Source organism: Epinephelus moara, chromosome 1 (genome assembly GCF_006386435.1).
Source record: "Epinephelus moara isolate mb chromosome 1, YSFRI_EMoa_1.0, whole genome shotgun sequence".
NCBI lineage: Eukaryota > Metazoa > Chordata > Actinopteri > Perciformes > Serranidae > Epinephelus > Epinephelus moara.
Window position 1 is genome coordinate 6744851 of NC_065506.1, and position 13039 is coordinate 6757889.

The following is a 13039-nucleotide window of genomic DNA, read 5'->3' on the forward strand; positions in this document are numbered from 1 at the left end:
TTCTCTTACTTTATGTCTATATTAACTTTACTGTAAGACTCATTGTAAACTATTCCCTTAGACTTTATTACTTATCTCTTTTACATTTGTTCCATTTTGACTGCTACTGTTTTCATAATGTACTGGACACAGTAAGAAAGCATTTCAATGCACTTTGTACCTATATTAGTCACATTAGTGGTGTACAGATGATTTTAAAATGATTACCTTGCAGGAATGCATCAGTCTTTCCAGTGATTCCAAGGATAAATCATTTTAAGTGATCAAGATTTCTGCAACATTTGTCAACAACTTTAACTCCTCCTGTGAAACATTCATAACTGTAGGCTGCTGTTAACAGATAACTAATGATATTATTATGAAATACCATTGTACCATTGTCATTTTTTTAAACTGAATTCTTCCACTCCTAGCTTTTGGATTTCCCTCTTTAATTTTTCACGGTCTCAAGAATACTTTTGGCAATACAAAACTACATGTTCCACTGATTCCTGATAGTGCTCACATGATCCTGAAGAATGTTCGTTTAATAAGAGTAATTAAGTCTTGTATGTATAACTCTTAACCTTGTTAAAAAGATCTACTCTTTAGTGCAACTTCTTGCCGTTTTCACTGTGCCCACGTCTTGTTGCGTTGCATACAGGTGTCCTCCTGTGTTTCTAGTGTCCCAGCCATGTGCTGCCACTCTTTAATGATGTTTCTTTTAATAATTCCTTTTACTTCTGCTTTACTAAGTGATATGTCCACAATCTCTTCATGTTTCAGAGCCTGTTCTGCTAATGAATCAGCAGTTTCATTGCCCTTAACTCCGCTTTAAGCTGGAATCCACATAAATGGATGGAAATGTATAATGCTGTATACAGCTATTCATATTATTAAATCTGTACAGAGATTAATAGATTTCAGTAACAATATCCTGCCTACTACTGGATGTAAATGATTGCATTGTTATCAGTGCTGAACACGAGTCTGTACAAAGAATGACCTTTAGGAAATAATGCAGAATTAATTATTGCATTATAGTTTAGATTTGAAAATGTCATCTTACAGCTGAATTCTCTGTTTGCCTTTCCATAAGAGACATTTCTACCACATGGTGTATAAAATGCTCACCTTTTGTACAAAATATACAGAGGTACAGCTGAGTCTAAGCACAACGAATTCTATATATTGCACTGTAGATGCAACATGTTCTTTCCTCTGGTGCCATCCTCAGGACAAACTTCACATTTCTGCCCCATCAGTGGTTAACGTGAAACTGGTAAAGTTTTCTCTCTACCATTTAGTTTTAAGGTCTTTAATGACTATTTGAGCCTCCCGGTGTCCTCCTGGTGGTGAGGTTGTAGAGGTTCACAGTGCAGATTCAGGTTGTGGTGTGTGTGAAAAGTGCTGACAGCTCTGACGGAAACCAGCAGCAGGTTAAACCCGGTGATTTATCAGATTAGTGCTCATTGTTTCTGGTTTCCTCTCCCAAACGAGGTCAGAGAGAAGCTGCTGACGGCTCTGATCGAAACACTCTGCTCAAACCTCACAGCAGACATCCAAAACCACACAGCATGATGTCACAGTGAGGGGTGGAGCCACAGCACAGGAGGCTCTCTGCTCTCTGAGTTCCATGTATGGAAACAGGAAGTCACACAGGCTGCTGTCTGCATGGTGGCCCTAGTTAGGGAAATCATTTTTAACCATCTTTATGAGTGCAAATGATTACATATAATGATAAACATAAATAAAAAAAATAATCTTCTAAACGTTTGTATAACAATGTATAACTGCTGTTTTGGACTTTGCTGCTTGAACATCATAAAGTCTGCCTCTGCCCCCTGCAGTGTCATTCTCCATCCATCCACCAGATGCCCTCCGATGCTCCCACCTGCCACAGTAACCTGACTCTCTCATCCACTGGCTCACCTGTGTCTAATTTCGCTTATCAGTTCTGCAATATATAACCGGCACATTTCCATTCCCCGTCAGACTGATGTTGCTGATGCCTTTGCTTTCCAGCCACCTAAAGCTGATCTTGATCTGTTCCTGTGTTTTGACCTGTTAAGCATCTTGTAAATTTCACCTCAATGTTCTTGTTCCATTTTTAGCGCATGCATGTATGGTTTCATTTGAAGTTTTCTCCCCAACAGTCAGAATCACTGTAAGTGTCACCGAGTTATTTATGCTGCAACACACTGAAATAAAAGGGTTTTTTCTTTGCCTAAATATTTTCTTGAAAAAAGATGCCACTGATGTCTATAGCTGAGAGGTATTAGCTGGAAAACAATGGGGCCATAGCATGAGGCCTCACACAGTCCAAATTCAAAGTAGATAACAACATCACAGAAAATAAATACTTTACACATGTTTTCTCAGGTTTTGTCCAGGTGCTTCTCTAAAAAGAGGCTAAAATAATGTGCTGAATGTGTGATTATGTGTCAAAAACTTATTAACACAGGCAGAAATGTCTTTTTAGGAGCTTACTAAATACAAAAACACTTCTACAAAACCTAAATTGATACGAAAGACTGTACAGAGCCATTTGTTTATCATTCCTGTACATTTAGAACAGGCTATGGTGCTAGGAAAGGGTTCAGACCTTCTGTGGAGGTCTGGAGTGTCATTGACTATAAGACCCATAAGCCGTCAGGCCAGTCACTGGCTTTTGATTGGCTCTGTAATCTAAGAAGTGACACAAGACCTTGAAAGTGAACACAGGCCCCCGTTGGCTATTGCTGGCTATGGGGCGGGCATGGAAGCTCCTAAAGGCTCAAGTAAGGTGTATGTCAAAAGGTCAGGAGTTCGGCACCATTTTGATATGTAAATATCAGCATATTTACATGCTAACTGAAGAAATTATGGATAATATGTGGAGAAATTTGAACATTTGAAACAATGCAACAGCAGTTCATGGATATCTATGGATGTAATGATGTGTTTGGACTAAATATTTTGGATTTACATTGTCTTGACCTTTTGGAGTGTTTAAGAACTGCATCAGCAACTCTGTTTTGTTTAGTTTGTTTTTTGTCAGACAGAAGGATTTATTTAACCTGCTGTATCTTGAAATGGTCAGCATCAATTAAACAGTGAGGAGCGCAGCTTTTGACCGTAGGTCTTATGAGTAAACCACTTAAACTTAGCAAATACAACAGTTGTTTACATATCAATAATCATCAAATAAAACCGTAGTTCTTCTGAAAATTGTTCCACTTAATCCATTCATCTGTTGCTCAGCAGGTTCATTCAAACAATTTGGGCGCCAAAATGTTTCCTAACCTGTTTTCACCTACAGTATGATACCCATGCCACCTAGGGCCTGAAACCTGATCCCTAATCTCTTCCTGCACCTCTTACCTGCCTCATTCCTGTTTACATGTGGATTCTTCGTTACTTTAGTGGTAAAGCTTTTGTCACTTTTTCAATAAATTAGTGAACTTTTCCTGTCTCCATTTTGGTCCCTCCCTTTTTGCCTTGCACTCACCTGCACGGCGCATGTTCCCTCAGGATGCATTGTAATAACTTTGGTGATCATCGGACATCTATCGCCATCATCAGGTCAACATTTGAATGTGTCCAGTACTTATGAAGTTTAGTGCAAACTACACTGTGCAGCATGAGTCTAATAAACTTGGGTACAACATCAGGTTTGATGTATGCACGTTTGATGTACGCACGTTCTCCCCCTGTCAGCGTGGGTTCTCTCCGGGTACTCCGGCTTCCTCCCACAGTCCAAAGACATGCAGGTTAATTGGTGACTCTAAATTGTCCGTAGATTGTCTATGTGTCAGCCCTGCGATAGTCTGGCGACCTGTCCAGGGTGTACCCCGCCTCTCGTCCAATGTCAGCTGAGATAGGCTCCAGCCCCCCCCACGACCCCCAAGAGGATAAGCGGTTAGAAAATGGATGGATGGATGGATGTCTTGCCTCCATGGTGAGCTGTTATCCAACTGTTTGTTTGGGTTTAGCGCCAGTGTGTCACAGCAGTCACACATTGAGATGATCGTCCCAAATTTCTGACAGTGTAAAGATTTTATTCCAGGCTGTCTTTGATTGCAAGACCGTGACAGCGGCCATCCTTGAACCTCTCTCTCACTTTGCCACATAGGACCACTGTTTTAGAGCCACAACCAAAGATTGCCATGTTTCTGTCACGATGGTAATCTTTTGTCTGGGACAGCCCAAAATCACACAGTGTATACAGGGCTTATTGAGCTGCTGCCCTCTGGAGATTCAGGGCGCTGAAGTCATGGACAAATAGACTCAAGGATAGCTTTTATAACCGGGCAATAGCACTAATCAATACAAACCTCATCTGATTAGCTGCCTTTTTTACAGTATATTTATCACCAACAATAATCTATTTATCTCCTGCACTTTAGATCACACTTAAGTGTATATTCTGTATATTTTGTATATATTGTTCTATTCCTCATATATTTTATCTTATGCTGTGATACACAAGTATGACTTTACAATGACAATAAAGATTTATCTTATCTTATGGGTCCTTTTAATCATGCAAACTTGTGCATCCTTACCTCCTCTCTCCTCTTGTGACCTGGAAATCATTGCCTTTCTGCCATCATGAAGGACCTTCCAATCCCTCAAATGCACCTTGAAGTGATGAGGAGAGAGGAGGCTTTTGGAGGAGCTTAGAGAGAGGAAACACTGGTGTGTCCCACACAGAAGTCTTTTATCAAGTGGTGTGACAATGGAGATCCTCAAAGTTCATGCAGATTTTCCCTTCACACAGTTCACTCTCACAGGCCTGACTGTGCAGTTGCGTGTATAAGGATCTACAGATACTATAATAGAAAACAAAATGACATGCAATATAATGCACCATCACCTTGGAATATATGGATCATTTAACTGTAAAGTGTTGTGGCATCACATAAAGCAGCAATTTGTTTGTTGTTTTTTATTTTACAATCAACATACGCACATTTTTAAACAGCTGTGTGGTGTTTTATAGAGCAGATAACAGTAATGAAAGTAAATAAATAGCCCAAGTTATCCTAAAAAATAACACTGCATAAATCAGGTTTAACAGGAATATGAAAAGATCATTAAAATCCACAACTGTATACTCATAATGCCACTAACATTCAGCTATGTTAAACAATTTACATCAGTGAAAAAAGGCCTCCTGTATATGTGAGACTTTTACAGGATGCTTACATGCTTCTATCTATCTATGTATCTATGTATCTATCTAAGTAAGCGTAAGGGTTTTAAATTGTTCTGAAATAAGGGGTTCTGTTTTAGCAGTCAGTTTGACAGGTGATACAGCTGCGCAGCACGTCATGCGTATTGACGTTGCTTAAAACTGATGCTATGGAACCAAGGATCTCTCATTTGGCAGCTTTGGCTCCTTCACTCTCACACTTATGTATTATGCTGTATTATTTGATCTGATTGAAATATTCTAGATGTCTTTTGAATCATTTTCAGCACATTTCCCCAAAAATAATTCTGATGTGTTTAGTATCTTCAGAAACTTTAGAACTGAAAATAAAGTTCTCAAGTCAAAATCAGAAGAGTCAGCAGTCCTGAGAGCTTTCAGTTGCCAGAGATGTTATCAGTGAAGAGAACATCATCATTGTCATCTCTCAAACTGTCGATCACAGACTTTCGTCTCCTGAGATAGATGGACTGCAGAGATAACAGGAATCTCCCCTCTCATTTAACCGCCTGGTTATCAGATCAGAGGGTCACGCATCTAGATAAATACAACTCAACTCAGAGTTGTGACATGCACAAACTGGACAGGACCAAGGGAGAAAACATGAAGCTGAGACACAGTGCCTGCACACTGCTGGTGAGCATCTACAACTTTATTAATATGAACTGATGACACTGACCTGGGATAGATAAACCTGCTTTCAGAAGTCGAATTTGCCGGCAACATCTCCAAAATGACATAGGCTTTCAAATACAGTGAATGAGAAATCAATAAGTGCATCATAATGGTGAATCAGTCTGATTATCAGCTGATATAAATCTTAAAACAAAACTAAAGTATGAGATAACTGATGGTGTCATTATGAGCTCATGGTTTTTGGCTGAGCATTGTTCCCACACACAACTTTAATTCAACCTTCGCGAGTATATTCACAACTATACCCGTATTATGCATATATTGTCGGTTAAATAGTTGAAGACGTATTTGGGATGAACCTAAGGGTTCAAGAGATACAAAGAAAAATCTAAAAAAAATGTATATAAAACTATTAATAATAAATGTATCTAAATAAAGTGTACTTTTTAAAAATGTTCTTAAAATACATTTTGTTGTTAGGAAAGAATAACTCGCTCATTTGAGCAAGAAGCCGCGATTGTACAAGAAATGAGTTGTTAGTATCATTTCTCCTTCAGTGATTAGACTGTCGTAGACTTTCACTTTTGTCTCTAAAAGAGATGAGCGGTTTCCCTCCAAAATATTTTTGCATGTGCTTCAAATAGAAATACTTTCCCTTAAAATCATATGAGCGATCTGGATCTTCTTACTCAGGTGAAACTAATATCACATTGATGAGCTTTAGTTTTTCAGTTTGTTTGTAAAAAGTGACCTTTATTCAAGGATATCTTTGACTTGGGGCGGCACAGTGGCGCAGTGGTTAGCCCTTCTGTGTGCAGTTTGCATGTTCTCCCCGTGTCATCTTGGGTTTTCTCCAGGTGCTCCAGCTTTCCCCCACAGTTCAAAGACATGCAGGTTAGGTTAAGTGGGCACTCTAAATTGGCCATAAGCATGAATGTGAACATGAATAGTTGTCTGTCTCTGCTTGGTGCTTCAGTTTGTCAGCCCTGTGACAGTCTGGTGACCTGTCCTGGGTGTACCCTGCCTCTTGCCCAATGACAGCTGGGATAGCGCCCCAGAAATACATGTAATATTCTGCATAATTGGCCTTTATTTCAAGGGAGGCTTTGGCTCATTTAAATTTACAGTAATAACCTCTTCTCTCCTGTCTGTAGGTATGTTGCAGTGTATTGTGGGTAGTTGTCTGCTGCTCCCCCAGAGACACAGTGACTCCTCTTCCTCCTCCTGGTTGTACCCTTAAGTTGGCGTTCTCCACAGAGGTCTCCTCCTCATCTGAGGGAAACGGGAACATCCACCGCAGATCTTTGGCTCCATGGATCTGGAAGTCAGTCTGACCACACACAGGAAACACATGAATGAATGAATGAATGAATGAATGAATGAATGAATGAACAAGTCAATGAGTGGGTTATTGAGTGAATATAGAACTAAACTAAATGTTTCTAACAGTAAATATATGTCTGTCCTTTGATGGAGTGACTCTGCTCTTATGTTCCAAATATCATTGGATCCTGGTTTTTAATTCTTCAACTAAAACATCAACTAAAGAATTTTGAATTGATCTTTATATCAATCTTTAAGTTAAAAAAAGAGAGAATATAAAACTGTAAACAGAAATACACCTGAGTCCTTAAAAAGCAGCAAATTAATGAGTAAATGAGTAAAAAAAAGAAAAAGAAATAATATGAACTTTACTCAAATAAAATCGAGATTCACAAATAGGCTAACAAACTTCCACCCCTTTACATGTTTTCCTGGCACAACAAAGTAAAAAAGTAATACAGTATTTTACTGTACAGCTCATATTCCCCCGAAAAGCCTCTAGACTCAAACTTTTCATGGTAAATACAACAAAATACAACAAAAGTCTTATTGTAAGATTTATTATATAAACTAATAGAGACATTTACATTTCTCTTTATGTTTGTCAGTTCTTTTAAGATTTTTTTAGGGCTCTTTGTCTGTATCCTAGTGTAGCTGAAGAGTGACAGGAAAGTGGGGAGAGAGGGGGGATGACAAAGGGCAAAGGGCCGCAAGTCCGAATTGAGCCTAACTTGCTGCAAAGCACACTCTGCCAGATGAGGCAGAGGTCGCCCCTCATTTGTTGATTTTGAAGCCATTCCTCACAGCAAGAAAATGTGTCCACAATCTCTTCCATGAAATTCTCTGCAGCCAATCAGATTTTAACATATCATTTTGCTAATGCCCATGAAATTATGTAAATGATCATAAAATAAAATAAAAAGCTTTATTTTTCTTTTAAGTCACCCAAGTGGCTTCAGCAGTTAAAATGACTTTGTTTTATTCTCTTATTTAATTTTCTTTTTTCAGTGTTTCAAACCTATTTTGCATTTTTTTCTCTATCCTACTAAACATTTATATATACTTTATATTTATATAGTTTATAAAATTATGAAGTCACATTAAGTGTGAGATCTCATTTATAATCATTTGGTCTGAATGTTCCTTCTTGTTGATGATTAAAAAGATGTATTGAAGGTGTTTGGATGTGAACGGCACACAGACACTCAGTTCTTGTTGACTCAATGCTGTTGTTTGTCCAGGTCGTCCACAGTGAAGCACCGGATCCCCTCCACTATCTGGGAGGCTGAGTGCAGCAGTAGCTTCTGTTCCAGTCCCAACCCAGGACAGACGGACAGACACAACCTGAACTCAGTCCCCATCTACCAGAACATCCTGGTCCTTAACCCACAGGACGGTGGACGGTGTTACACAGCGTCCTACCGCTCTGTGGCTGTCGGCTGTACCTGTGTCTGGGCCAAAACCAACTAAAACTGAACCATCGCAACCAGAACCTGAACCACCTGAACTCCAACCAAATTCTGGGAATGAAAACAAAAGGGACTAACTCGGGAAACAACAGCATTTTGTACTTAATATTTGCTGATTTAACTGTGCCCATAATTTGCCTTGTTGTGATATTGGATTGTGTCAAACTGTGTTGAGTCTGCCACTGTATTAACCCTGTGTGTGCACTGATAAAAACAAACCATATGAAAACTGACATAATTTCTGCTCAGTTGTTTCCAAACTCCACCACCTTTAGCATCATGTCAGTGAAGCATATAATTCACTAAATATACATAACTGATTAACTCTATTTATTGACAACTGACACAGAATAATATTTAATGACATATTTATGGCTGTGTGTCAGATATGAAGGTGCAGCAGTTAGCCTAGCTTAGTATAAAGAGTGGAAACAGGGGGAAACTGCTAGCCTGGCGCTGTCCAAAGGTAACAAAATCCACCCAGCAGCACCTCTAGTGGTTGGATCACTCACACATCAAAAGCAAAAGTTCCCAAATGTTGCACAAAACGTGTGCGATGTATCCAGAAGATCAGCAGAAGAAAATAATATGCTTTATAATGCCTGTTTCCATCCACCCCTGTTCCGTGATAATACAGTAAGTTCATTGGTTGCTGGAGATGAACAGCTGGAGGAGTTAATTCTCCAGTCGGTGCCAGAGGAAGAGGGCACGAGATGACTGAGTGATTCCTCTTCCTGTTGGAAGTTCAATTGTCAGAATTTCTTTAAATTTTCCAAATTTTTCATTAAATAATAACTCTGACATCGCAGTAATAGCCCCATTTATTATTCATTTAATCAGTCAAGTTTAAATATAATAAGAAGTCATACCCACTGAGAGAAAAACATGTAAATCAACAGTCAAATATTTTTTTCCCTCAAGAAATAAAACTGCCTCTCAAACACATTTTAGTGTAACAGTTTGTATGCTGCAGTGAGGTGTGCAGCATTAGTGTGTGCCAGCAATGTGTGGAGTCTCATGACGTCTGAAATCCTCTGCAGAGAAAAAACGTATTCAGACTGAAATCAGCTCTAATTAGTTGAAAACAAGAACACATTGTGAGATTAGTGTGTGTGTGTTTGTGTGTGTGTGTGTCACTATGCATGTGACAGTGGCCAGTCTGCAGGACCGACTAAACTGGACAGAACAGCTTCCGATACAGTAGAATATATATAGAAAATGCCTCCTGAGGTGTAGCAGCAGCTCACATTCTGAAGCCCACTGAGAGAAAGAACTCAGGTAGGTTTGTTTCTTCTGTTTTGTTTTGGTGCTGTAACCTCTGACCTCTGACCTCCCTACTGTTGATGGGGATTTTACATTATTCTGCCTTTTTTTCCCAGGTTTTTTTTTCTAATTTCTTTAATGGTTTTGTAACTTTACACATGTAATGTTGCCAGTTGGTGAACAGATTATGATATAATTCGGAAACCAAGATCTTCCCCACCTTACTTGGTTGCCAATAACAGTCTGTGAACTGACTGTTTGCATGCCTTGCTTCTCGTCAGCTCCACTAGGGGAGACCGGGGTAAGATGAGCCACTTTTCATATTCAGGATCACTACATCAAGGCTATTATAGTTTTGCTGCTAACTAATATATGTGCATATATTTCAGGATGTTGTGCAATCTTACAAACAAACAGAATGCGTGTAAACATAACTGTTTTGATAATATAGCGTGTCCAAAAAAATGTGGTTTCGTGGCACAACTTACCCCGTGTCTGTAGTAAGTTGAGCATAGGAGTTGGGTGAGTCGAGCCATCTCCCTCCTTCCCTGTGTTTTTGGAAAGAAAACACTGAACTAAATCCGTAGACGTGAATCCTAGTTTGGTGTCCTTGCTAACAGGAGGGCCAGTTGTGGAATTTAAGGTATTATAATAATTTGAACTTGTTTATTAACACATTTGAGCATTCTGAACCGAAACTCTCATTCTCTCATCATCCTTCCTCTATATGTCCTCCTTCATCCTCTCTAGACTCCTCCCTCCATCTTACTCTCGTTCCATTCACCCCCCTCCCTCCTTCCATCCATATCCCACCTGCCCCTTTACTCAATATTCCACCTGTCCAGGTTGCAGGGGAATACAAACTGCTGGGACTTCCTTGCTGTGCTTCCTTGCCTACTCTGTGAGGTTTGTGGAGTTTTGATTACATCGCTTCTTGGGAAGAATCCCTCATCATTCTCCTTGAAAGTAAAGCTTGGTTTACCATATCCAGCTTTGCCTCTTCTCAGAAACTTACACTCTAAGTCATCACCTGAGACCTTCTCCAGCAAGCCAATATAGCAGTAATTTCTTGATTTACCCTTAAAGTTTACAACTACCAAGTCCCCCACTGCCATCTCAGTATTTTCATTTTCTTAATCACTTGTTTCCGACCTCTCGTGGTCTGTGTCAAGTGGAATCATGGTGTCACTCTCTGAGCTGCTTTCCACGATGGGTTGCTGTTTCTTTTGTTTTTTTCCAACCTGTTTCTTGAGAAGTTCTCTAGCCTTCTTCTTTTCCTTTTCTTTGTGAAAATACACTCATTAAGTGTATGGGGTAAGTTGAGCCACACCCCTGTTCAAATTGCTCAACTTACCCCATAACATATTGACTTTATTAGTCCCCACAGCTAAAATGGTGCACTTTCATGCTAGCTGCACTGCCTCATTTTGTAGCCAATAGATACCACAATTGATGTATAAAACAAATTAAAAATTATCTATTTTGGTCTAAACACAATCCCCATGAAACTTATAATAGACTAAATTCACTATCATGAGTGAAAAAAATGAAAAATGATGCCTTCCTCCTAAATATTTGGCCACATGCTCAATTTTATTTACGGTTTCCTAGCAACAAGGGGCAGCTCAACTTGCCCCTATGCTCAACTTACCCCAGTCTCCCACACTGCTAACAGTGTGCAACACTAGCTAACGTTAGCTAAATAATGGAGTCTGCTAATGTCAACCAATGACTGGCACCTACCACAACAAAGAGTCCACACATGTTGTGTTTCCTGCTGTAGAAACTTTGTAGAAGTCAAATTATTATTGCCATAATTATTAGCACACCAGTTAAAGCATGAGGACCAGAGAAGAGAGCCGTTCAACAGTTTATTGACCTTTCAGAGAATTTCTGCAAATAGTTGAAGTACACACATGATTTAATAGCTAAAAGGCAAATGAAAATAATAATCAGTAAACAAAGGTACTCTGATAAATCTTAATCAGACCAAAGCACCCATTTACAATCAATGATACACCAGTGACTATAACAACTAGCCATAACTTTCTCAAACAATGCATCAGGTGCACAGTCAACTGGAGAAGATGCTGCAGCAAATAAAAGGAGATTGAGCAGGCCTGATTCGGGTATTTTTCTTTTTTTGCTTTATCACTTTGTTCAATGGAACAGCTTTAAGCATAAGGGCCGCGGGTTGGAGCCTTTGTACAAGTGTCACCCAGACTACCAGGTGAGCTAATCAAGGCATCTTATTAGTTCAGCCCTGCGTTCCAATACCCATACTACCATACTATTTAGTATGCCAGAAAAAGAATTAGTGTGTCCCAATACATAGTATGTCAGATGCAGTATGCCAAAAGTACCAGGATGTTCTACTACATCCGGTCATATTTCGCAGTATGCATGCCAGCATGCTTCTTTGGCCATTCTGACCCACAATCCTTTGCGCAGCGGAGGTTATGTCGCACTGACTGAGCTGCGTGTACAACCAACGCCCACATATAACACGGAAGACAACATGACACAGACAACACGACAAAACACAACACAGACAACATGACAGAGAAAGAAAAAAATGAGCAACGGTATGACGGACGACAGCGCATTCAAGTGTAAGTACCATTTTACATCTTTACTGCTCGTATGTATGATTAAAACATTAATATACCATTGTTGCACGAAGCTAAGATGAAAACATGTACGACTGTTAGACATACCAATTCACCTCACATGAAGTTGTTGATGATGCACTCGGATATTAAGTACATTCGCTAGTTTGTTAAGTAAGTTACTAGTCGGTCATCAACATTAACTGCCTTTTCTGAAGGTGTGTTCACACCGGACCTATTTTTTTTTTCGCTAGCGATGAGTTTACATACAAAGTCAATGCAAACGGGCAATTGAGCGTATATTCGCCCAGGAGAAAAATCGCTCGGGCTCCGAGCGACAGCGACAGAGCGATTTTTCGCTCGTCGCTTGAGATGAGAAATCTCATCTGGAGCGGTATTTCGCTGGGTCCTGTCGCTTGCAGCTCAACGCTGATTGGCTGCCGGAATCCCGGGGGGTTCTTGACTGTCATGACATGTCAGCTTCATTAAACGTATAGCTGTAAATTAAAAGCAACAATAGATGTAAAAACACACAGACACAATGCATCTGTGATCAGTTCCCTAAT

The 13039-nt window shown here is 39.6% G+C and overlaps 1 protein-coding gene across 1 annotated transcript; it reads left to right on the forward strand.

The window, feature by feature from the left end:
* The first annotated feature begins 5718 nt into the window (after positions 1-5718).
* Positions 5719-8825, forward strand: il17a/f2 (interleukin 17a/f2). The gene is made up of 3 exons (XM_050074382.1): positions 5719-5809; positions 6964-7133; positions 8374-8825. Exons 1-3 carry the CDS (start codon positions 5744-5746, stop codon positions 8600-8602), a joined length of 465 nt encoding a protein of 154 aa, XP_049930339.1. The 5' UTR covers positions 5719-5743; the 3' UTR covers positions 8603-8825.
* Positions 8826-13039: the final 4214 nt, after the last annotated feature.

Excerpts from the sequence above, each read along its gene's own strand:
- il17a/f2 (XM_050074382.1), top strand. The coding sequence starts at position 5,744 with ATGCACAAACTGGACAGGACCAAGGGAGAAAACATGAAGCTGAGACAC. Across the intron at positions 5,810-6,963 it reads ACAGTGCCTGCACACTGCTG|GTATGTTGCAGTGTATTGTG; the intron begins GTGAGCATCTAC and ends TCCTGTCTGTAG. Across the intron at positions 7,134-8,373 it reads TTGGCTCCATGGATCTGGAA|GTCGTCCACAGTGAAGCACC; the intron begins GTCAGTCTGACC and ends TTGTTTGTCCAG.